At 54.8% G+C, this 26,482-nt stretch overlaps 1 protein-coding gene across 1 annotated transcript; it reads left to right on the forward strand.

The window, feature by feature from the left end:
* On the forward strand, positions 1-26,482 carry KCTD19 (potassium channel tetramerization domain containing 19). Its single transcript, XM_075325444.1, has 12 exons — positions 1-18; positions 740-1,027; positions 3,215-3,362; positions 3,949-4,140; positions 4,602-4,733; positions 4,832-5,051; positions 5,907-6,067; positions 6,395-6,498; positions 8,001-8,143; positions 9,298-9,381; positions 11,663-11,721; positions 26,377-26,482. Exons 1-12 carry the CDS (start codon positions 1-3, stop codon positions 26,412-26,414), a joined length of 1,587 nt encoding a protein of 528 aa, XP_075181559.1. The 3' UTR covers positions 26,415-26,482.

The following is a 26,482-nucleotide window of genomic DNA, read 5'->3' on the forward strand; positions in this document are numbered from 1 at the left end:
ATGCTGAAGAGGAGGCTGGTGAGGTGGTAACTGGCAGACACCAGCCCCCCCCCCCCCCCCCGCACCCCGCAATCAGACAGTGGGGGAGGGGTTCTTGCTCCATTTCCTGCCTGATTGTTGCTGCTCTCAGAAGTGACAGCAGAGCATATGGGGTTAGTCCCAGGAGTTTGATGGAGAAAGCCCCCTATGTTCTCCGTGCCCCCGGATTGGTGCCTGTGCGCTCATTTACCATATTAGATACTTGGGCACTTGCTGGAGCTTCCCATTTGCCGGTGTCACCTCTGCCCGTACCTGGGTGCTGCCTATGGGGAGACATAGATGCCCATCCTATGTATCATACACCCCCGGGTACTGAGAGGCAGCTGTGCCCAGTGTACACTATAGGGGGCAAGAAGGGAACGAGACCTAGGCTGATGGGGGGTGAGACCTGGGTCACCTGACGGAGGTGTGATGGTGCGGTGTATGTGCAGCCGGTGGAGGATCCAGCCACCCGCACACAGTAGATCATAGAGGATGGGGGAGGCTTGCACTTGCACTCCACGGTTGATGCCAGTAATTTTATTACACGTTTGGTTCGATCTGAGCCCTTCATCAATTACAATTCACAGCTCTGTAAAGGCCTAATCCTGCACCCCACAATGTATGGGGGGGGGGCACCAGCAGATCGAGCTTTTGGGTGTGGTGTTGAACGTCCTTCTGTTGGTGCCCGCACATAATACATATTCCTTATTTCTTGCAGGACGGGTCACCGCTCGGCCCCTCTGACGTCCTCCACCTTAATGTTGGCGGCTGGCTCTTCTCCGTTCCGGCCTCGGCTCTCGCTCGCTTTGGTGAATCCGTTCTGTGGCGAGACGTCTCCCGTTTTCCTTCAGCCGATAACGGGCGGGTTTTCCTGGACCGGGATGGGTTTGTGTTCAGACTGGTCCATCGTTTCCTCCTCACGTCGCAGCTCTCCGCATCCTGCCTGTCCGAGCTGGATGTCCTGTGTGAACAGACCGCAGCGCTCCGCTTGCAGCCAATGATGGAGGTATTACACACTAATATTGTATAATCTGCTTCTTCAGGTTATGGGGCATTTGCACGGGCTAAACCCTAATCTGTGTGCTAAACCCTAATCTGTGTGCTAAAGAGCAATTAGGTCCCCGCCATAAGACTTATTAATAAGTAACTGAGCGTAGTCCGTGATGATGGAAACTGTCAGCATGTCTGTTCTTTCGGGGGTCCTCACAGGCTGAGCGGACATCGCCGGGTTAAATTCCTCATAGCTTTGGGCTCTGCTGGTGACCTGCATCTTATACCTTGTGCATAGTCTCCTGTCTTGTGTAACATAACGTTATATATTGGCAGCTGCGAGTTGACCCTTTACCAGGAGGAATAACAGAGGAAAAACAATGCAGACCGCTGAAGAGCCATTAGTGATGTTTTGTGCAGAATGTATGGCATGATGTACAGTTGCGTTCTACTGCTCGCACCGCCCCTATCCAGAATGTGTATGTATTGTCTCGTTTGGGTTGATGGTGTGATATTGTCCCTGCTCTCCGCTTGACCGGTGATGCTACAAGCGCTCTTCATCCAGAGGACAGGCAGGATAGGCTTCCCTCCCCACATAGATTAGTGAGCCGCGGACACACATGGCCTTGTTGGTGGTCCTTTTTTTGGATTATGAGACTGGCCGTGTTCCGGGAGATCCTTATTCTACGAGACTGGCAGCATCCCAGGATTCCCCTCACCCCATGAGACTGGCAGTACCCTGGGAGCGCCTCCACCATCCTAGGGGTCTCAGGAATGCCCCTGCTCCCCCTCACGAGCCTGTCTGTGTCCCGGGAGTAGCTTTAGACCCCCCGCCCCCACATGAGACTAGCCGTGTCCCGGGAGCGCTCCCACTCAACCTCAGGAGCCAGTCTGTGTCCCCAGAGTGCCTCCCCCCCCACAAGTCCAGCCGGGTTCCGGGAGCGCCCCTACTCCCCTCAGGAGCCCGTTTGTGCTCCCGGAGTGCCTTTTCCCCCCCAACGAATCCATCCATGTCCCGGGAGTGCATCTACACCCCCTCCAACCACAAGTTCGGCTGTGTCTCAGGAGCACCTCCCCCCCCCCTCACGAGACTGGCTGTGTCCCAGGAGCTCCTTCACACCCCCTCATGAGTCTTGTTGTGACCGGGAGCGCCTCTACCTCCTCTCATGAGTCGCCCATTTCCCGGGAGTGCCTCTACCTCCCATCACGAGTCTAGCTGTGTTTCAGGAGCGCCTCTACCTCCCCTCACGAGACCGGTCCTGTCCCGAGAGTGCATCTCTTCCCCCCCCCTCCCCCGCCATCACGAGACCGGCTGTGTCCCGGGAGTGCCTGTACCCTCCCTCACGAGTCTGGTTGTGTTTGGGTCCTGGGAACGCCTCTACCTCCCTTCACGAGACCGGTCCTGTCCAGGGAGTGCCTCCTCCCCCCCCCCGCCATCACGAGAGCAGCTGCGTCCCAGGAGCGCCTCTACCTCCCCTCACGAGACCAGTCATGTCCAGGGCGTGCCTATAACCCCTCATGAGACCGGCTGTGTCCTGGGAGCGCCTCTACCTCCCCTCACGAGTCCGGCTGTGTCCTGGGAGCGCCTCTACCTCCCCTCACGAGTCCGGCTGTGTCCTGGGAGCGCCTCTACCTCCCCTCACGAGTCCGGCTGTGTCCTGGGAGCGCCTCTACCTCCCCTCACGAGTCCGGCTGTGTCCTGGGAGCGCCTCTACCTCCCCTCACGAGTCCGGCTGTGTCCTGGGAGCGCCTCTACCTCCCCTCACGAGTCCGGCTGTGTCCTGGGAGCGCCTCTACCTCCCCTCACGAGTCCGGCTGTGTCCTGGGAGCGCCTCTACCTCCCCTCACGAGTCCGGCTGTGTCCTGGGAGCGCCTCTACCGCCCCTCACGAGTCCGGCTGTGTCCTGGGAGCGCCTCTACCTCCCCTCACGAGTCCGGCTGTGTCCTGGGAGCGCCTCTACCTCCCCTCACGAGTCCGGCTGTGTCCTGGGAGCCCCTTTTCCCCCTGGAGTCTGCAGATAGCTGTTATTCACATCGCAGTATGGATGTAATGACTGACCTGTGTATGTGTGTATTTGCTCTGACCTCTTCCTTGGACACATCGGTGTATGGTCTGTTCTACATTTGCAGATCCTGTCACATTAATTTGTGTTTTTCTTTCAAGCTCTTTTTTTACTGGTTTTCTCATGTTCTTCATTAACAGGCCCTTGAAAAGTTGAAAGAGGAGGAACCGCACCTGCAGATTCCACCGGGGCCGCCCATCCCTGAGAAAGCGTCCATCAACTACTGGAAGACTCGTAAATGTCGCAGCCGTCTGTCTGAGCTGCCCGTGAAAAGCTCCATCTCCTCAGGTGAGGAGGGGTCCGCTCACATGGGGGCTTCCAGGTTGACGGCACTCCATGTTCTCCTTTCCTTTGTGATCCTGTCTAGGGGTCCGCTCACATGGGGGGCTTCCAGGATGACGGCACTCCATGTCCTCCTTTTCTTTGTGATCCTGTCTAGGGGTCCACTCACATGGGGGGCTTCCAGGATGACGGCACTCCATGTTCTCCTTTCCTTTGTGATCCTGTCTAGGGGTCTGCTCACATGAGGGGCTTCCAGGATGACGGCACTCCATGTTCTCCTTTCCTTTGTGATCCTGTCTAGGGGTCCGCTCACATGGGGGGCTTCCAGGATGACGGCACTCCATGTTCTCCTTTCCTTTGTGATCCTGTCTAGGGGTCCACTCACATGGGGGGCTTCCAGGATGACGGCACTCCATGTCCTCCTTTCCTTTGTGATCCTGTCTAGGGGTCCGCTCACATGGGGGGCTTCCAGGATGACGGCACTCCATGTCCTCCTTTCCTTTGTGATCCTGTCTAGGGGTCCGCTCACATGGGGGGCTTCCAGGATGACGGCACTCCATGTCCTCCTTTCCTTTGTGATCCTGTCTTTCAGGCAATCAAGACAAAGCTCCTCTCGGCCTTCTGGACAATCCTTTCCTTGATGTGCAGGAAGATGTTCCTTACTGCTTCCTTCCCATGGACCTTCTGGAGACGCATCCTGGACTGGTCACAGATGACAACTTGCTGTGGTTCTCCGAGACTTTTGCTTTGATAGAATGTGGATGTCAAGAAGTCCGATTCATAGGTCAGAAAAAAGTCAATTCCGAAATGTTTTCTCCATTTTTGACCATGTGGAATATACAGTATATAGAAAATGTGTTGTGTCGCGAAGACAAGAGGCCTAGCTTAATAATAATAATAATAATAATAATAATGTTTATTTATATAGCGCCAACATATTCCGCAGCACTGTACATCTTAGAGGGGCGTCCATCTCTTAAGATGCAGGAGACGTCTTGAGTTGTGGCGGTCTCGAGCCGTCCTTGCATTATCAGGATAGCCATTTATATGGATAGCCGCCATGCTACGTGGCTTTTCCCGGCATTAGCTGTTTGCTGATCACCACGGGGGCGGATTATAGAAATAGCTGGTCTCTCTTTTGGATCCACTGATTTGTACCACAAGGCCGGCGTTTCCTGTAGGAGTTACAGAGGAATTGCCGCTTATTCTGTAGCGTTTTCTGCTTTGTGATCTGATCTCCAACAGGGAATTTCCTACACACTGGAAAGTTTTTCTTGCCGGAGAAGTTCTCAGACTTTGACGTTTTGGAAGCTGAAATCAAATCCCTGGCAATTCCAGGACTGCTCCAGGCGCTCCACGCCGAAAAGAAGTCTTCAGGTGAGACGTTTTATTTTATTTTTTAATATCAGTGGATAAACTGCTGCGGATTATGATAGAACCAATACCGACCCCCGCAATTGATTATTTGTGTCTAGGACATGCAGATGTTTGTCCGCAGAAGGCCCCGGTCTCCAGTAAGAAGACGTCTGGTAGAAAAGGAGACCAGTGCAAGGCGATGAAGCCTTTCTACATCCTGGCCTTGGAGCTATTGGCGAAATACCCGGACTCTGCTCTAGGCCAGCTGGGAATAGAGAGCAGCGTGGATGGCAGCAAGTTATACATCATCGGCAGCGGGACCCTCTTCCTACATGTAAAGTATGTCACGTTGAGCCACGGCCAGCGAAATCTAGCCTTACACGACACCTAGATTGATTTCATTGATAGTTTAATTTCTTTTAGGACACTGTCACACTGTACTAAGGGAGACACTGAAGCTACAGTGTGGCTTCAGAGTGCAGTTAGCAGGCAAACCACCAGAGGACAGTAGAGTAGTCAGTAATCCAGGTCAGGAGCAGGAGGTCTCGTCAATAGCACAGGGATAATCAAATCGTGGTCAGGTGATAGCCGAGGGTCGGAAGCCGGGAAGTCTCGTATGCAACAGAGGGTCGAGACGGCGCCGAAGTTAGGGATGAGGATATAGATCAGATGCCGGGAGTCCAATTATAGACAAGGGAGAACGACAAACAGGTCAGGACTGGGATAAGACAGACAGGGAAGGGTGCACAGTAGACAAGAGCTGGTAGTCAGGCACCGGGACAGACAGAGGGACAGGAGAGTACGGGTCAGGATAAGGTAGCTGGGAGGCAGGACAGATCAGGTAACTCACCAGAGCCAGGAACACACGCTGCAGAGCATAGACTATCACTGGCACTGAACCGGAGGTGCAGCGCCAAGATATAGTGTCCCGGAAACCGGAGTGAGGCAGGGAAGAGTTAACCCCTGACATGACCAGGCCGGAGCTGGGTGAAATAATCAAACCACAGCGGCCAATACAGACCTGGATCAGGACAGTCACATTATCAGATATTCCAGATTATAGGACAGTAATTTAATGAAATGTTTATTGAACTATATAAGACGGGTAAAACTGCTCGAAGAAATGTCAGACTGGCGTGAGCTCTCCTGGATTGTGCACCGTATTAATACCGTTTCCAATCGCTCTGATACCAGGAATTGGATGGGGACCTGCCGACTTCCTTTGACCAGAAGTTTTTTGGAGATCTATGGTCTGTGTATGTATCTGGACAGAGGCGATGCGGTGTATCAGCCGATGAGAGACGCCGTCAGATCGTACCTGACGTCCAGGACCGGCGTGGATGCGGGAACGCAGTGTAAGAGAATACGAGCCGTCCGTGGCCGCATCCGTGGATTATCAGGACATCTCTTTACCCCTGAATCTGTGCAATGTAATGTGATATATCCGGACGTCAGATTATTCTGCGTCCTGACTCGTCCCAATATTCATCACCCCCCATTATTATAAGAATATATACAGATCATTGCTGAAATTAGACCCGGGCGTAAACACTGGTATTAGAGGAAAGCGATCCTTGTGTTTACCCTGCAAAAAATAAAAAAACGCCTCTCCAATGACTTCATGCAGCGGCTCATTGTCTGCAGGAGCCAAAACCCAGTCTGTATATTATATATTTACTCAGGTGACCGCTGGACGGCCGACGTGCGAGCGTTCCCGAATCACCAGCCCGTCCGGGTCTACGTGAGGAGCCACTGGTACGCCACGTCCCTGAAGACCCTGCTAAAGGTAGCGGCACGGACTGTGCCACCTTATTCTGCAGGGATGGGAAGAGGCAATTTCTTGGGGTCCTTTAGTAATAATATGAAATGTTGGGACATGGGGAAGCTTGCTGATATGTGGCTCCGCAGCGGAGGGCACGAGGGGGCCGGAAATCACAGCCACATTGCCCGAACTGTAAAACAACAGCTTTGCTAAGTTGTGGCTGTGCTCAGCGTCTGCACCAGCACAGGGAGCGGGGGCCATATCTGACCCCGAGTGGACGCAGCAGGCCAGCACTGATCACAGGGGGTGGCAGGAGCTCAGGGAGCGGGGGCCACATCTGACCCCGAGTGGACGCAGCAGGCCAGCACTTATCACAGGGGTGGCAGAAGCTCAGGGAGCGGGGGCCATATCTGACCCCGAGTGGACGCAGCAGGCCAGCACTGATCACAGGGGGTGGCAGGAGCTCAGGGAGCGGGGGCCACATCTGACCCCGAGTGGACGCAGCAGGCCAGCACTTATCATGGAGGTGGCAGAAGCTCAGGGAGCGGGGGCCATATCTGACCCCGAGTGGATGCAGCAGACCGGCACTGATCACAGGGGGTGGCAGAAGCTCAGGGAGCGGGGGCCATATCTGACCCCGAGTGGACGCAGCAGGCCAGCACTTATCACAGGGGGTGGCAGAAGCTCAGGGAGCGGGGGCCATATCTGACCCCGAGTGGATGCAGCAGACCGGCACTGATCACAGGGGGTGGCAGAAGCTCAGGGAGCGGGGGCCATATCTGACCCCGAGTGGACGCAGCAGGCCAGCACTTATCATGGAGGTGGCAGAAGCTCAGGGAGCGGGGGCCATATCTGACCCCGAGTGGACGCAGCAGGCCAGCACTTATCACAGGAGGTGGCAGAAGCTCAGGGAGCGGGGGCCATATCTGACCCCGAGTGGACGCAGCAGGCCAGCACTGATCACAGGAGGTGGCAGAAGCTCAGGGAGCGGGGGCCATATCTGACCCCGAGTGGACGCAGCAGCCGGCACTTATCACAGGAGGTGGCAGAAGCTCAGGGAGCGGGGGCCACATCTGACCCCGAGTGGACGCAGCAGGCCAGCACTTATCACAGGGGGTGGCAGAAGCTCAGGGAGCGGGGTCTATCTTTATATCAGAGCAGAAGAAGCCAGTACTTGGGGGCGACAAAAGCCCTGGGAGCCGTCCGTCCCGGACTCTGAGCTCTTGCACAGCACTACCTAGGCACGGCTCCCTCCCTTCACAGTCGCCCATATGGCTGATGTGGCTCTCGTCTGACCTGAGGCCTACAGAGCGGCCGGACCAGGGCCATCACCAGACACTGGTTGTGGATGTTTATGGGACCCAGTGCTGCAATACAACATTACACACCATGGACGTTGTGAAAATCGCCCCCAGCGATGTCACACAGCACAAGTGACTTGATCCACCGGCGTCTATAAGGGAGGAGAAGGTTTGACGACCACAAGTGAGATACGTTCACGTCTGCTCTTTCCTCTGTCCGCGCAGTGTCCGGAGCTGCTGCAGAACCCCAGGAAGACGCGCTGGATCAGCTGCGGAGTCGCCCTGCTAGTGGACGGAGATGGGGAGATATTCAGACACGTCCTGAACTTCCTCAGACTGGGGGGGCTTTACCTTCCATATGAATTCAGGTAGGAAACGGCCCCTGCCTTTATCCTACCACCTTTCATGTGCGCACGCGATGGGAGCATGAAGCACGAGCCTCATAATACTGCTAATAAAGCTTCCCTAGGTTTTTTTTTTTCCTCTTTTATTTATTTATTTATTTATTATTATTATTATTATTATGATTATATTTTTTATTATAGCACCATTTATTCCATGGCGCTTTACAAGTGAAGGAGGGTATACGTACATAATAGGACTTTGTTATTTAAAATAAATTAAATAATTCAATAAAAACTTTTGCAACCTAAATCTTCCCTAGAACAACTTTAGTCCCTATAGTTCTGCAGTGACTTGTCATGTAGCAATGTCACCACTAGATGGCAGTGCTTCTACATGTAATGTCGTCATCTCAATGCACCCGGTGGTCTTTATACCCAGCGTGACCCCTACTCATCAGTTGAATTTTTTTTTCTTGTGGCATCCATTCCCATTGTCCTGCAATGTGACTTGCAGCCTGGCAGAGCCTTGGCCTATATTTATTAATGCCTTGTGGAGCAAGGGGTCCGTCATGGAGCAGGGAATCCGTCATGGATCAGGGGGTCTGGCGTGGAGCAGGGGGTCTGGCGTGGAGCAGGGGTCCGTCGTGAAGCAGGGGGTCCGGCGCGGAGCAGGGGGTCCGTTATGGAGCAGGGGGTCCGTTATGGAGCAGGGGGTCCGTCATGGAGCAGGGGGTCCGCCGCGGAGCAGGGGGTCCGTCATGGAGCAGGGGGTCCGGCACGAAGCAGGGGTTCCGGTGCGAAGCAGGAGTTCCGGCACGGAGCAGGGGGTCCGGCGCGGAGCAGGGGGTCCGGCGCGGAGCAGTGGGTCCGTCATGGAGGAGGGGGTCCGGCACGCAGCAGGGGGTCCAGCGCGGAGCAGGGGGTCCGGCGCAGAGCAGGGGGTCCGGCGCGGAGCAGGGCTTGAGCCTGTGTGTCGGAGCTGCTGGTTTAATATTCGACATTCACCATAAATGATGTCACATTGTAGTCTCTAAAATGAATGAATGAATGAATGTATGAATTTGTCTGCCTCCTCCTGCGGTTCCTTGAAGGAGGACATTATGGAAACTGGACGTATGGGGGATGGTAGCGGGATCATTACTCAGTGTTCTTATTTGCGCCTTTTCCTTTCCTCGCAGAGAATGGGAGCTCCTGCGTCAGGAGGTGGAGGAGTTTCAGATCCCGTCCCTTGTGGAGGCGCTCTATAAGTGCCGGGCCTACAGGTAATATGGATCCAACGCAGACCACCTGATTTCTTAAAGAAAAAAAACAGTTAGAGGTTACTCCTCGTGGATCATGGGGGTATGATTTGTTGGTGATTTTGCACGTGGGCCCCTTCTTCCAGTGCCCCATACAGTGATGTGAGCGGCGGTGCCTGGCTCAGTGACCCTCCTCTCCGGTCACATCACCCGGGGCAGATTTTTACATGTCGGGCACCACAATGTAGAGGCCGGCAGGCACCGCAGCGCCTTCATTTTGTTGATTATTACTGATCATACACTGATGACTTATCCTAAACCTGGATATAAATGTAATATTATAGTATATTATATTATAGAAAAACCCTTTACATTTGTTTTCCGTGTATCTTATGTTGCTCATGTGCGGTTGCCTCCAATGCCACCGCTTGGTAGTAGGAATCCTAAAAGTTTATATCAAAGCTTTCCCGACCTTCTCCTGGTAATCTGGCTGCCTTATGATGAAGGGGCTGCATACAATGTATTTGCTGGTTCTTGCATTGGGGGACACAGGATCGCGGCGCAGCTCATTGTAAAGCCTGGTGTTTGTACGGGGCAGACATGATGTATTGGGTCTGTATCATGTTTCCCCTTTTTCCTGTCCTTTTTCAGGTGGTGCGGCTATTCCCCCCCCTACCTTAGTTCACCTTAGTCCACAGCAGTGTTCCTCCTTGCGGACACCATTTACCATCCCTCGAGGCTGAGGGTGTCCCGTCAATAGTGAGAGGCCACCATAGGGGTGACCCTGCTGGTGTCCGAAAATGTTGGATGGGTGTGTATCTGTTTTAGGAGCCAGGCTCACTCTGCAGCCGGATCATTCCCCCTCCTTCTCCGTAACCAGGACCCCCCTGAATATTTCCAGTCTTGAGGAGAGGGAATGATCTGGCGTGGACACTGGCTGTAGAGGGAGCCTGGCTCCTAAAATGAGCACCTACCCAGGTGTGGATGGTCACCGATGGCCTGACTCAGACCATCGGTGACCATCCACACTGGGTAGGGGCTTATCTTCCTCCAGGAGGTTTGAGGCCTGTTCCCCTTTGCTGAGGAGTTGGTTGCCACGTTATCCACGTCTCCTTCTGTGGCCTCCAGGTATCTTCATTTTGCAGGGCACTTTCTGACGCAGCGCCTCTTTGGCATTTTGACCTGTGTGGTCCAGATTAAGCATCTTCCGGGCTCCTCAGGAGGATTCTTCTGATCTCTCCTTACATTCACTACTTCCAAATTCCTTTGAGGCTCGTAGCAGCTTTGTATAGGAATTTGGTGGCATGTCGTGGGGTGTTGGCACAATTGGCAGCCTGTGCCACGACCAACTTTGTGGAGCTTCGTTGTTCCATTTTTTTCAGAACCAGTATCCAAAAACTCCCCTCCGCTGCACCCCTCCACCTCATCCGGTGCTTGGACTGACTGCGTTATATTCAGCTATTTTATTTTGAGGCAGCCGGTATACCGTGCAAGAAGTGGGGAAAGCCGATGTCAGGATTTTACCAGCGCTTTATCAGGTCCCTGACAAATGGCCTAACCACCGGGCTTAGCATAGAAAACCAAACAGAAGCACCGTTTGCAGATTCGGGTTCTGAGGTGTTTGCCGTTCATCAGTGCAAAGCAGGACTTATTGTGTGAATGAGAGGCCTCTAAGTTTCTCCTTGTGGAGACCATCAATATGGTGTAAGGAGCCTTATAGGCCATGAAGTGCTGCCCTGGTCACTTATATATAACCCACTATTAGAGGCTTCTCACCCAGCCAACCGCTTTCTCCTGCTTTGCCCTGATGAGGGGCAAATGCCTCGAAACACGTATCTGCAAATAGAGCTTCTGATTCGGCTTCTCATCCTGAGTCATGTGGCACCACTCTTTATATTGACTTTTTGGATGTGATCATCAATAGGGGGCGCTATAATTCCTGTCCTCTTCCTCTGTGGACTGATTTTTTGCAGTGGATGGTGGGAAGGGTAAGAAAGCGGAGTTCTCTGATAACATACATATCGCCTCTATTGTTGGTTTATGCAGTTTGCGGAAAGTGCAATTCCGTTTTCGGCCCCCAGGGGTCACTGCACGGCCTCCGAGTCTCCTTAGGTCAAGTTGGCGCCGTCCACAAGGAGAAGCGTCATCCTTAGATGCTTTTATTTTGCAAAATGCATCTGATATCCCACAGCTTGGGCTTTACATTTTGGGGACACCGGATACCATAGGGGGGTGCTGTCGGGTTCAGAGACCATTGATTCTTACTGTTTCCAGAATTAGTAATTTGATAACTGTTGTCCTGCAGATTATGGAGGGAAGGACGCGTCTCCACCGGCGGCCCTTCGGCAGGATCTCACACCAGAGGTGACATGCCGTCTTTTTGTGCATATATTGGGGTAACGCTCGGCTGTTGTTCCCTCGGAGGGTCCCAGATGTCGGCTCCTTTTGTTGTACAATGTCCTGGTCATTATATCGATCAAGGATGTACAAAGAAGACATAAGAGTCCGTGTCATCTACACAGAGGATGGAGACAGTCAGCAGGGAGCCGGCTCTATTGGGATCTAAATCACAGTCATACGGGGGGTGGGGGGGTGGAGGGGGCTTCTCCGGTATTGGTGAAATAATTAGACAGGTGGTCTGTGTAATCGTCATACAGGGGGAATGTGTCGTCCTGGACAAGCCAGGGGCCACAGAGCACAACACCTACACACCCCACACTCCCTGCAGGCACATCAAGGTCAGACACAAAACCCTTGTTGCCTTCCTCCAGGGGCTGATGTCCACACCAGGGGGTGGAGCCAGGCGGTTGGTCTCCACCCACCGAGGAGTTCACAGTCCTGGAGGCGGGAAAAGGAGCAGTTCAGTTTTGACAGTGAAAGTGGAAGGAGGAAAAGTGAGCAGTAGTGAAGTGGCGAGAGAGCAGACTGAAGTGAGTCCGGGTGTGTGGCCCGGACGGAGCAGCAAGGTTGGCAGATGGTGGTGACCGACTGCAGGAGTGGCCTATCGGAGTTTGCCGTAAGGACCGTGGACGGGCGGTGGCCCGGCGGTATCGGACCGGTACACAAGGAGAAGCCAGCACCATTGGCAGGGGCTTTTCGGACCCAGGCAAGGCTTGGAGTCGCCGTGAAGTTGCTGATTCCGTTAGTGAAGGGGACCTCCGGGTTTCCAAACAGTCAAGTCCCGACAGAAGGCAACCGTCCAACCGTGAAGGGGAGACACCGCCAAGGGCAACCGTTTCCCAGGGCCAGCGCCTGCGGGCAAAAGGGGCTCCTCCGGCCCACATCCAGGTCGGGGAGCGGGTTACCGGTGGGAACCCATCGGAATCAACTGTGAACGTTGCGCCCTGCAACGTGGGGGTTTCACTCGCTTGCAGCGGTGTGAGGTAGCTTCAGCAACACACGTACACAGTCTCTTCATAGAAATTCTGGCAGTTTATTAAAAACACTCAGCATAAACTGCCCTCAAACATAAACAATAAGTCCATAATAGAAGTTTAGCAACTTCCCCACTCTCTGGCTCCTGCCAGCGTACAACTCTAGCCAAGGTTCCTTCCAGCCCCCAGGGCCCTCTGCAGACCCCTGTCTGTCTCTCCTCCAGGAGAGATTCGGCCCTACAGCCCTGGCTTGGCTTGGCCGCACTCACCTCAGACTCTATATCAGAGCCTTGTGATCAGCCTCCGCACAGGCTGAAACACCCAGAGCTCCTGGCTCTGCTCTAACTTGTTTCCAGTCCACACACTGGACATCTAGAGCCAGCCTCTCTCTAGACTGCCCTAGACACACTTCTCCCAGGTTCAGAGACAGGATTGCTTTAACCCCTGGAGCCACACCCACAGGGGGTAAGGAGTGTGTAATCAGCATCACACACCCTTCCATGGCTCTGCATGTAATGCAATCCTGTGGAACCACAGGTCCCAGCCAGCTTCACATTGCAGAGCACCCACGCTTCTGCAAAACATACCGGCCCTTTGTAATACAGCCGGTTGATACCTCACATACCCTCCCCCTCTGTTCAAACCCGTAGGGGAGAACACTCGCCAATGACCTGGGGCCGCGAGACAGGGCATTCCCGCTGCCATGCCCCACCAGTTGAGAGGGCCGTCCAAGAGCAGTAGTCCCTGAGACATCGCCCAACACTGTCACCAAACTCTGTCTTGTCAACCTAGGGTTAAAGGACGTCCCATTTCCAGACCGTTCTCTCCCTGACCCCCTCCCAGGGTCACCGCAGTAGAGAGACACGTCCCCAGTCAAACCTACAGTCTTGTCCGAACCTAGGCTTTCTCGAGTACCCCCAAGGCTACTGTCGGGAACTCTAAGCTCATAGTGGCCACTATCTACAGTACATTGTAGGTTGCCTCTCTGTCGGCGATTCCTTTTATCGCGCGTCTGAACTACTGGACCGACACGCCATCTTCCACTTCTTTCCACTGAACAACGGGTGGAAGACGGCTGCTGTCCCCCACACAGTTGGCGAAGCTGCTCCTTAATTTTCAGGTTGTCTTGCCACAACCGCTCCATGTCACGTACATGGTGTACCCGATATTCAATAAGGCTTCGAATGTTTCCAAGACTCTCTACAGTCCCGACACAGACAAACGGAACCATACCAGCTTCCCTGGGTATCTTGCTCTCATTAGCAGCAGGGATTCTTAATCTCACCAATCCCGACTTATTCACCATGTCTTGCATGACTCGTCCGGTTTTTCCAATGATTCTCCCCACCAGAGCCCGGGGTACTTGGACAATATCTTCCGCCAGACTCTGCGCTTTCCTTTTATACTCTAGCTGTCTAGTGGCTTCTTCCTTTTGCAGTTGGACTTGCCACTTCATACGAACACATCTGAAGTGCATGTCCTTTAGAATAGCCACCCGCTGCCCAGTAATTTTACTGGTGGACAATATCACTAACTGTTCAGCCCCTGGGGTACAGTAGACCTCACACGCTTCCACAGCTCTCTTAAATTCGTCATGCATGCACTCGGTGGCACACGCTTCTCTTAAGTCCTTAGGTATATCCACCATGCACTTGACTACAGAAGTCTCATTCATCCCTGCCACATGCTTGTCAAGTTTAGCTTCCAGAGTCAGCTCTCTTTGGGCCTCCCCTGCTTCAACATGTTTGGTCAGGATTGACACTCGCTGCTCCATCTGCTCCAAGGCTCCCTGGGACTTGGACTGGTACTCTGCCAAGCGACTTCGGAGCTCAGCCACTTCTTTCTCCAGCTCCCTTACTCGACTCTCAGTAGCCTGCCTAAGAAGTATCTCTTGTTGCAGATGGTCTTTGCTCATCCTCTTGAATGAGTCTTCACTTGCGGACCTCTCTGGTCTACGACACACTATTTCTGGGACTTCTTCCATCTCAGCTTCAGACGTTTGGGTTTCAGGCTCTTAGCTGAGCCAATCTTCTTGTCTGCGATCTTGGTCTTACCCACTGAGTCAGTCAGGCTCTCAGCTTCTGATGAGACCTCATGTCCAGACTTCACCTCTTCCTCAGAGGCTCTTTCCGCTTTTACAGCACCTGCTGTGTCTTGGGACTTCACTGCATTCCCTCCAACTTCCACTTGGGTCTCTGCAGTGTCACCCTCTGCCTTCTCTTGGGCATTTACAGCATCGCCTTCTACCAGGGTGTTATGCCCTTCAGCACGGTACTCTGTTCTTCTTAGAACCTTGGCACCATTTTCAACATTCATCACTTCACCACTGGGTAGCTTACCAGTCTGCTCACCATGACCTTTGTGGATTTGTACTCCACCAACACTGCCCTGGATTCCTTCTCCTATATTGTTCTGTAGGATGTCATCTCGTACAGCGCTATCATCCAACAGACCTCCAGCTTCATGCATGGAAATTATAGGAGACACCGCCATTACGTCTTTGGTCGGTTCCTCCCTGCAATTTCACCCTGCTGGTTTCTGTCGTGACAATGTGTCAGTTCAGTCTTTGATTCCTCTTTCTTTTGCAGGATATCACTGTCTGACTCTTCCGTAGCAGGTGTTACTAGCACCATGTTTTCATTAACCAGGCATATCACTTTCTCTGCACCCTCAGACGGCCTACACTGTGCCCCCTCTCGGCGCTTATTACGTCTTCGGCGTCGGGAGGAAGTTTTGCCCTTCTCGCCCATCTGTACCACACTGTACTCGTTTGTCACCTTACTAGAGTCAGTGTCTTTACTGGAGTCATCATCACTCCCCCTGGTATCCTGGACTATCATGTCCCCACTTAACCAGATATCTGCCTCCCTTTCTGGAGCTACCCCCGTTTTTAACGGTCACACTATCGGTTATTCCCTTAGTCCTTATGTCACTAAGTTGGGTCCGTCATCATTTTCTTTGGTCACCCCTAACTTAGGACAGTCAATTTTAGGAGGTGCTATCTCCTCCTTACCACACATAACTGCACAACAAGGACCCCTTTTCACCTCCCAATGTGGTGGGGTTTCCTTTGGGCTGTTCCGGCTCTTACACAAGCAACCGTATACATCCCCCTGCTTCCACAAGTGCACAAATAATTTAGAGTCCCAACCTATAATAATTGGGTGCAGTAAATCTGAGACTACACCAACATCATGAGAACCACTGTCCCAGGCTGTCTTAATGACCACTCTGGAGACCGGGTATTCTGTCTCATTACTGTGGGTGCAGCCGACGTGGATCTTCCTTCCAGGAATCAAGTGGACATCAGAGGTGGCCCTTACCAGAGTCACCAAGCTCCTTGAGTCTACGACTCCTGTTACAGATTCTCCATCCACTTCCACGGAACACAGACGTGGCTTCTCGTCGGATGGGTGGTCTATATTGCAAACAGGACACTTAAGACATGAACACTGTTGTCCCTGGCTACAGTCCATCTGCACCACTTCACCCTTGGATTTGGGATGCTCCGCTCCCTTATGGGCGACCACCCCTTTATGGGACTCCACCCCCTTATGGGCAACCACCCCTTTATGGACTCCACCCCCTTATGGGCAACCACCCCTTTATGGGACTCCACCCCCTTATGGGCAACCACCCCTTTATGGGACTCCACCCCCTTATGGGCAACCACCCCTTTATGGGACTCCACCCCCTTATGGGCAACTATTCCCTTCTGGGACTCCGCCCCCTTTTGCGGTTTCCATGCAATGTCCTTAGCCCCCAGTTCACACCGTTTGCCCTCGTCTCCCTGGGCACCCAGTGTCCATACTGGCCCCTGAAGGGAACGCTCAAACTGGTCCATGGCTGTGACATCGCTAAACACCGACAGCTCCTGCTGTCCCCGGACCAGGAACTGGTACAGCTCCTCCACAGCGTCCGCAGGGACCATTCCCTCTTTTTGGCTTTTAGCCCCCACTGCTGTCACTGGACCTCCAGGCACATGCTGCTGGCTCTGCAGCAGCTGGTTCAGGAGCTCCTCCATGCTGCAACGAAAGAGGAACAGGAGGGGCGCTCCAATGGGTAATACCCGGTGGTCAAAGACAGGGGGGGGTTAGAGAACCACTAACCTTTCCGGGTTGTACCGCCCGTACAACCAGGATCTCCAGCCTGTGGTGTATCACTCACTGCTCACCAAGCAGGGCCTTGCAATTCCGGCTGGCCTGGAACCTCCAGTCGCTGGACTCTCGCCACTGCCGCACGGGTCCCGAACGACCTGCTGATTCACCACCAGGTGCTTGAGAGCGCTGTCCCTGTTCGTGGACCCGCCGATCCACCGCCAGCTGCTTGAGTGCGCAGACAATTTTCGTGGACCCGCCGATCCACCGCAAACCGCTTCAAAAAATTTTCGTGGACCCGCCGATCCACCACAAGCAGTCCGTATCCACAGGAATATGTCCTAGGCCGTTGCCCCTAGCAACCAGGCTGCGTTGCCCCTAGCAACCAGACCGCATGCCCGCATTCGAGACACCATATGTGAACGTTGCGCCCTGCAACGTGGGGGTTTCACTCGCTTGCAGCGGTGTGAAGTAGCTTCAGCAACACACGTACACAGTCTCTTCATAGAAATTCTGGCAGTTTATTAAAAACACTCAGCATAAACTGCCCTCAAACATAAACAATAAGTCCATAATAGAAGTTTAGCAACTTCCCCACTCTCTGGCTCCTGCCAGCGTACAACTCTAGCCAAGGTTCCTTCCAGCCCCCAGGGCCCTCTGCAGACCCCTGTCTGTCTCTCCTCCAGGAGAGATTCGGCCCTACAGCCCTGGCTTGGCTGCACTCACCTCAGACTCTATATCAGAGCCTTGTGATCAGCCTCCGCACAGGCTGAAACACCCAGAGCTCCTGGCTCTGCTCTCACTTGTTTCCAGTCCACACACTGGACATCTAGAGCCAGCCTCTCTCTAGACTGCCCTAGACACACTTCACCCAGGTTCAGAGACAGGATTGCTTTAACCCATGGAGCCACACCCACAGGTGGTAAGGAGTGTGTAATCAGCATCACACACCCTTCCATGGCTCTGCATGTAATGCAATCCTGTGGAACCACAGGTCCCAGCCAGCTTCACATTGCAGAGCACCCACGCTTCTGCAAAACATACCGGCCCTTTGTAATACAGCCGGTTGATACCTCACACAACATAGAACATAGGTGCAGGGAGAGACAGTCATCACTAACCTGCAGGGAACAACAACACCGCAGCCGTCTGAGGGACCCGTCCATCCAGCCGCTTGTTTTACCGTGAACTGTGTCATCATCATTGGGCTGAGTGAGTACCTCCGTGCCGTGCGGCACAGCGCTGCCCCCGCGACCCTGCACCTTACCAGGCCCCGCAACCCGCCTGCCATCCATTCCCTACCCCATCACCGGGCCCCGGGACAACCAACCCCCTACCCACGGAGGGGAGAAATAACAACAAAGCTGCTCCCTGTCATCGCTCCCGGGATCCCCGTCCAGAGCAGCGGTGGCGTCCACACAATCACCACAACCATGGGTGGCGTCACGGACAATATCCCCAACACCAAACCACCCCTTTTCACTCACGGGCGAGGAGCGCCGCTCGAGTCCCCGGGATCCGGCCCATCGCTCGAGCCACCGAGCAGCAGCAGCCGCAGCGGCAGCCGGACCCGAGCAGTGGGAGAGCGCAGCGCCCCCTCCTCCGCCCGCGACAACTTGGCGTCACGAACAGGATCTTACCGCTCTGCCGTCTGGTAGACGTGCGCCTTGTTACCGCCGGAGGTGTCCGGCCAGAAAATTTCAGAAGCCGCCATCTTTGGCGCGAAAAGTTCCCGCTCGAGCGTCTCCTCGAGTAGTGGAGTTGCGAAGGCCAAAACCCCGCCCCGATAGAGGAGGAGCCGGAAAGAGGCTAAGGGGGACGGAAGCAAGATGTCTGCGCCCGACGGAGCTGCTGGAGGAGCGGCGGGCGCAGCTGCAGTGGCACCCGTGGATGGGAATGGGCCTGCCCAGGTCCCGGCCGCGCTGGCGGGGGGTGCCGCGGTCCCAGCTCTCGCTCAGGTGATGCCGTTCTCCTTGCCCTATGTGCCCGGAGCTACCTGGCTGCCGCAGTACGACGGGAAACCTGATGTGTTACAGGTCTTCCGGAAGAAGCTTAGCCCGCTCCTAGAATTGTACCCCCTGACCGATAAGCAACGTGCAGCGGTAGTGCTGGGGTAGCTAGCCGGCGCGGCTGAGCAAGAGGCGGAGACCTGGGCCGAGGGGGACCGGTCCTCTGTAGCCACCATCTTTGAGAAACTACAGACTGCCTTTAGAGACCCGTACCGAGGCAGAGCTGAGGATGCAGTTTTACCAATGTCGGCAACGGGCTGTGGACAGCATTCGGGACTATGCTTTACGCCTGCAAACCGCCCTCCGCACACTGAAGCGGGTGGACACCATCAATGAGGCGGACAGCAACAAGATGTTAGTGGAGCAATTTGTGCAGGGGATGAGGTCCCCTGAGGATCGCAAGCAGCTCCGGCTGTGGGCCCTGGAACACCCTGATGTGGACTTTGCTGTGTTAAAGGAACGGGCCATTAAAGCTCTGCAACCCCCAGCTTCGGAAGTCTTGGAACCAGCCCCGTGGCCAGTTGAGACGGCCCCCGTCGTGGTGGCCCCTGCCCTACCAGCACCTCCAATACCTACAGCTCCAAGCAGCACGATGGAAGAACTGGCTGCCCAGGTCCGCCGCATGGATGGAGACCTCGCCAAGATCCTCGCCGCACTCCAGCCTCAGACCAGATCCCAGCCTGCGGCAAAGATACAGCTCGCCGACCGTCCTGAGGACGTCCCCTGGATGCAGCGGAGAAGAACCAATGACTCACGGTATGGACCCCCGATTTGTTACAGGTGCAGCAAACCCGGCCACTACTCCCGACGGTGTCCGTTAAACGAGCAACCCCTGGGGCCACGGGCCAATCCTCAGGAGTAGAACCCCGTGGCCCCCCAGACTGGCGGGACCGGTATATCGGGGCCCGGCCCATCATCCCCGTAGCTGTGGACGGCGTACCGGTGATGGCTCTCCTGGACACTGGATCACAGGTAACCACCATACCATACACATTGTATCAACGGTATTGGGGGAAAGACGAGCTGGCTCCCCCAGATGCTAGTATAACACTGATTGCTGCTGATGGACTCCCATTGACCCAAGTGGGGTACAAACAAGTGGCTATGACAGTGGGGCGAGCTGAACTGCAACACCAGGGTATGATTGTGATAATGAATGAACCCAGTGATCATAACCCGAAGATAGTGCTAGGAACCAATGTGATGGAGCACTGTATGAGTGATGTGTTGACCCTACTGCGGCAGCTGGCCACCACGGCGGCGGGGAGCCGACAGAGAGCTGTGCAGCGTGAGATCCGAGCCTTGATGTACCGCCAACATGTGAACTCGACAGGGGGAGAGATTGGTGGGGTGAGAGTGATGGATGTTGCCCCGTTGACTGTGCCCCCTAGGAGTGAGATGATGATTTGGTGTAGGGCAGCGCTAGGTCCCCAGGGGCGTGACTACCCTGCCATGATAGAGCCCATGCCCTCCGAGCACTGGCCCACAGTAATGGCCGCCCGAGGGGTGGTAGATGTAAAGAAGGGGAGAGTGCCTGTGAGGGTGCTGAACTGTGGGGAGGAAGAAGTCGGGCTTCCCCGGTATGCTACACTTGCTAAGTTGCTCACTCTGGATCCCCACACCATCCGCGAGGCAGTCCCCCCAACCTCACCACCGACTGTCAGTACTCACCCGCCCCAAGGGGAGTTAGATGAGTGGCACCGACCGTTACATGTAGGCACTGACGATACTCCTACACATCACAAAGAAGGGGTATGCCGGGTGGTACGGGAGTATGAGCAAGTTTTTAGCAAACACCCCCTAGACTTTGGGCAGATTAAAGGGGTCCAACACCATATCCCCACCGGTGAACACTCCCCTATCAAAGAGAGGTACAGGCCCATTCCCCCTGCACACTACCAATGTACCAAGGACATGTTGAAGAACATGAGGGAGGCAGGGGTTATCAGGGACAGCTGCAGTCCCTGGGCCGCCCCGTTGGTACTGATTAAGAAGAAGGACGGCACCATGCGGATGTGTGTGGATTACCGGAAGATTAACCAGATAACGCATAAAGATGCTTACCCACTGCCCCGTATTGAAGAGTCCTTGGCCGCACTGAGAACCGCGAACTACTTCTCTACCCTTGACCTCACCAGCGGGTACTGGCAAGTGGCCGTGGCACCCGAGGACCGGGAGAAAACTGCCTTCACCACCCCAATGGGGCTCTGCGAGTTCAATAGCATGCCGTTCGGGCTGTGCAATGCCCCTGGAACCTTCCAACGGCTGATGGAGTGCTGTCTGGGACATCTAAACTTTGAGACCGTCCTGTTATACCTGGATGATGTGATTGTGTACTCCCAGACGTATGAAGCCCATCTGGAGCACCTAGCCGAGGTATTCGCGTCCCTTGCCAAATACGGGATGAAGTTGAAGCCCCCCAAGTGTCATCTGCTGAAACCCAGAGTGCAGTACCTGGGGCATGTGGTGGGTGCAGAAGGTGTCGCCCCCGACCCCTAGAAGATCACTGCCATCCAAGACTGGCCGAGGCCGACCACGGTGAGAGGTGAGGCAGTTTCTGGGTCTGGTGGGGTACTACCGTCGCTTAATCAAGGGATACACGAAGATGGCTGCCCCCATGCAAGACCTCCTCGTGGGACAGACCAAAGGTGGTAGACCCTCTCGGAGCCCCACTGATGTGGGAAGAGAGGCATGAGGAATCCTTCCGCCAGCTGAAAGCGGCCTTGACCGGAGAGGAGATCCTAGCGTATCCTGATTACAGCTACCCGTTCATCCTCTACACCGATGCCAGCAATGTGGGCTTAGGGGCAGTCTTATCCCAGGTCCAAGATGGGAAGGAAAAAGTGATTGCTTATGCTAGCCGAAAGCTCCGGCCGACTGAAAGGAACCCTGAGAATTACAGCTCTTTCAAGCTCGAGCTCCTGGCGCTGGTGTGGGCTATCACCGAGCGGTTCCGCCATTACCTGGCTGCAGCAAAATTCACCACTTTCACGGATAACAATCCGCTGACCCACCTGGACACGGCCAAGTTGGGCGCGTTAGAACAGCGGTGGGTGGCTAGGCTAGCCAACTACGATTTCACCATCAAGTACAGGGCCGGTCGTGCCAACGTTAATGCTGATGCACTCTCTCGGATGCCCCACTTGTCGGAAGAAGGGTGCGAGGATGACGACCTCGAAGAGATCGAGTTGCCTGCATTTCACCAGCCACCAACTGAGAAGGTACATGTCCACCAACAACGGGTGAACCTGGACCCGCTGCCCAGTCAGGAGTGGCAGGAAGCTCAAAACCAGGCGCCCGCTGTCCGCCTAGTCAAGATCCTGGTGGAGCAAGGCGCTGCTGTAATAGACCCTGCCGCCCCAGCGGAAGCCCAACGCCTGTGGCGAAAACGGACCCGGCTGTATCTACACCAGGGGAAGTTGTACCGTGAGCTGATTAACCCAAAGACTCATGAGAAAATCCGCCAGTTGGTGATTCCCCAAGCTAATGTGCCCACCGTTCTACAGGCGTATCATGATGGTGCCGGACACTTCGGGTGCAAGAAGCTGGAAATGCTGTTGAGAGAGCGGTTCTATTGGAGCGGGATGCGGGAGTCTGTAGAGGCCTGGTGCCGAGAGTGTGGCCCGTGTACGCTGAGAAGGAAGGACGAGGCCAGCCAGAAGGCACCCCTGCACCCGATCGTGACACATCAACCGCTGGAGCTGGTCGCCCTGGACCATGTGAAGCTCACCCCCAGCCGAAGTGGGTACACCTACGCTCTAACCATAGTGGACCACTACTCGAGGTTCATGGTGGTTGTCCCAGTTAAAGACCTAACTGGCCGTACCGCCGCTAGAACGTTCCAGGCTTATTTCTGTCGACCACATGGATACCCTGAGAAGGTGCTTACTGACCAAGGCCCGGCCTTTGAAGCGGAGGTGTTCCATGAGTTTTGTCAGTTGTACGGCTGCAAGAAGATCCGGACCACGCCTTACCATGCTTAAACCAACGGCATGTGTGAGAAAATGGACCACTTGGTCCTGGGCCTCCTCAAGACATTGCCGCTAGAAGAGCGGAACCTGTGGCCGGAGAAGCTACCTGACTTGGTCGATATGTACAACAATATCCCTTCCAGCTCAACGAAGTGCACCCCAGCATACCTGATGAGGGCTCGTCCCGGCCGGCTACCGGTGGATCTGGACATGGGATTGGAGGCCCCAGAAGCACTCCCTTCGACAGCTGAATGGGAAACTCGGCGGAGGGTACAGTACCGACAGATTCAGGAATATGTTGAGAAGAACTTGAGTCGGAGTCGGGAACAACAGGAGCAGCGCTTCAATCAGAAGGCGTCTGCTGGCCCTTTCCAGCCTGAAGATGTAGTGCTGAAGCGGAAGAGGAAGACCCACAAGCTGGATGATCAATGGGAACAAACCCCAAACGTCATACAGCCCACAGGATGGGAAGATGGGAAGGCCTACCAGATCAGTCGTGACCAAGGGGGCACCTTGGCCACGGTTTCCCGGGACCATCTAAAGAAGTGCCCACCAGCATTGAGAGCAGCGGCTGAAGTTCCGGTTCCTCCACCAGCAGAGAAGGCAAAAGAGGTAATCCACACCGTGATGGGTGACTTCCCAGCGGACTGGCCTACACAGAACGGCGCGGTGATTCTTCCAGTGATACTGTTCCCACAACCCGTGGATGAAGAAGTGATGGAGGCGGTCAACCGTGAGCCAGTGCCAGTGCCCAGGGGTGAACCTGTGCCCAACTCCCCTATGCCTCCACCTGCCCCACACGATAGCAGGGAAGAGGAACTGATTGTTCCCTCTCCCCCGCAGCCTGTCACCACTGACACTGGACCCCGGAGGTCCACTCGCCCCAACCTAGGTAGACCCCCACTTAGGTACAGGGAAACTGTTCTTTAAAGGGGAAAAATTGTGTGTGTGTTAAAAGTTTTGAAGTTTGAAAATGAAAATGAATAATTGCTGGAAAGTTACCTGATTGACAAGCCTTGATTTGGAACCGGTCGTAGCCGGCAGCTGGTCCCCGTTGGGACCCCCTTCACCACTTTACATAGAAACTTCTATGAACAGGCCTGAGAACTTGCAAGGCAACCACAAACTTGTGGCCTGTAAATAATTATGTTGTTACAGCTCCCACCGTTACCGCCTCCGGAGAGGCAGATTGGAGGAAGGGCCCGCAGTGGAGTAGGCTGGGGCCCAGCCACCACCGGAACTGGTGGCTACCCTCTGGGGGTTTCAGGGGTTCCCCATGGACTTGGGTCCCCTGAAAAGGACAGAACCCGCTCGGGCAACTTGTGCCGGACTTGGGTCAAGGGGTGCTGCCTGTTTGCTTAGGGGCAGCATCAGGGCCAGGTTGCTTGGGTGGGAGAGAGCGGAAGCCGTAACGGTTTACCGTTGCAACGTTTAAGTAAGAGTACCTCCCGCTGTGGGAAGATGTTATTATACTTGTATGTCTGTTACCGTTTTCTATATTTATATATTTTCCAGTTGCTGAAAATAAAACCGGTGATGGACGGGCAGCCCGAGGACGGTCTGCATTTTGCTAAGGGGGAATGTGTCGTCCTGGACAAGCCAGGGGCCACAGAGCACAACACCCACACACCCCACACTCCCTGCAGGCACATCAAGGTCAGACACAAAACCCTTGTTGCCTCCCCCAGGGGCTGATGTCCACACCAGGGGGTGGAGCCAGGCGGTTGGTCTCCACCCACCGAGGAGTTCACAGTCCTGGAGGCGGGAAAAGGAGCAGTTCAGTTTTGACAGTGAAAGTGGAAGGAGGGAAAGTGAGCAGTAGTGAAGTGGCGAGAGAGCAGACTGAAGTGAGTCCGGGTGTGTAGCCCGGACGGAGCAGCAAGGTTGGCAGACGGTGGTGACCGTCTGCAGGAGTGGCCTATCGGAGTTTGCCGTAAGGACCGTGGACGGGCGGTGGCCCGGCGGTACCGGACCGGTACACAAGGAGAAGCCGGCACCATTGGCAGGGGCTTTTCGGACCCCGGCAAGGCTAGGAGTCGCCGTGAAGTTGCCGAATCCGTTAGTGAAGGGGACCTCCGGGTTTCCAAACAGTCAAGTCCCGACAGAAGGCAACCGTCCAACCGTGAAGGGGAGACACCGCCACCGCCAAGGGCAACCGTTTCCCAGGGCCAGCGCCTGCGGGCAAAAGGGGCTCCTCCGGCCCACATCCAGGTCGGGGAGCGGGTTACCGGTGGGAACCCATCGGAATCAACATAGAACATAGGTGCAGGGAGAGACAGTCATCACTAACCTGCAGGGAACAACAACACCGCAGCCGTCCGAGGGACCCGTCCATCCAGCCGCTTGTTTTACCGTGAACTGTGTCATCATCATTGGGCTGAGTGAGTACCTCCGTGCCGTGCGGCACAGCGCTGCCCCTGCACCTTACCAAGCCCCGCAACCCGCCTGTCATCCATTCCCTACCCCATCACCGGGCCCCGGGACAACCAACCCCCTACCCACGGAGGTGAGAAATAACAACAAAGCTGCTCCCTGTCACCGCTCCCGGGATCCCCGTCCAGAGCAGCGGTGGTGTCCACACAATCACCACAACCGTGGCTGGCGTCACGGACAATATCCCCAACACCAAACCACCTCTTTTCACTCACGGGCGAGTAGCGCCGCTCGAGTCCCCGGGATCCGGCCCACCGCTCGAGCCACCGAGCAGCAGCAGCCGCAGAGCAGCGACAGCCGGACCCGAGCAGTGGGAGAGCGCAGCGTCCCCTCCTCTGCCCGCGACAGAAATGTAACGGAAAAAAGACAGCGTGCGGTCCGTGACCTGCGAAGGGACGTTACTGTAGAGATGGGGGAAACGTGGCTTTCCCCACGGGGCCGGCACGCTCCTGCTCACAGGAAGATCCACGCAAATGGCGGCACGGTGGCTCAGTTGTTAGCACTGCAGTCTGGTGGTGGCTCAGTGGTTAGCACTGCAGTCTTGTGGTGGCTCAGTGGTTAGCACTGCAGTCTTGTGGTGGCTCAGTGGTTAGCACTGCAGCCTTGTGGTGGCTCAGTGGTTAGCACTGCAGCCTTGTGGTGGCTCAGTGGTTAGCACTGCAGTCTTGTGGTGGCTCAGTGGTTAGCACTGCAGTCTTGCAGTGCTGGGGTCCTGGGTTCAACTCCCACCAAGGACACCATCTGCAAGGAGTTTGTATGTATCTCCGGTTTCCTCCCACACTCCAAAGACATACAGATAGGGACTCTAGATTGTGAGCCCCAATGGGGACAGCGTTGCCAATGTATGTAAATGCTGTGAAATTAATAGCGCTACATAAATGAATAAATATATTATTATTAAATGGAAGTCAGCGTCTTAAGGATTTTATGAGGGGATTTGTCTTTTTAAGGATGAACCTTGTAATAATGTAACCCCCCCCACGCATGTACTGTACAAGGGGGTGATGTTCCATGTCTGTACGGGGGCTGCACCTCGTGCTGCTAGCTATGGCTTCTCCTGGGTGATAGTCGCTGTTGTAAAGGAGGACCCCGAGGAGTACACGTGTAATATTCCCATTCGTTGTCTGTCTTCCAGGGTACGGGTTGGATTTCATCTGCCGATCTGCAGCGTGAAGACAGACCCCAAAAGGATCAAGACTTGCAAGAGAATCCCCCTGAAGACCCCCAAGGGCTGAGCCACG

This window comes from Anomaloglossus baeobatrachus, chromosome 10 (genome assembly GCF_048569485.1).
Source record: "Anomaloglossus baeobatrachus isolate aAnoBae1 chromosome 10, aAnoBae1.hap1, whole genome shotgun sequence".
NCBI lineage: Eukaryota > Metazoa > Chordata > Amphibia > Anura > Aromobatidae > Anomaloglossus > Anomaloglossus baeobatrachus.

Bases quoted from the DNA above. Each gene is read 5' to 3' on its own strand.
- KCTD19 (XM_075325444.1), top strand. The intron at 6,499-8,000 runs GTAGCGGCACGG...CTGTCCGCGCAG, and splicing joins CCCTGAAGACCCTGCTAAAG to TGTCCGGAGCTGCTGCAGAA. The intron at 8,144-9,297 runs GTAGGAAACGGC...CTTTCCTCGCAG, and splicing joins TACCTTCCATATGAATTCAG to AGAATGGGAGCTCCTGCGTC.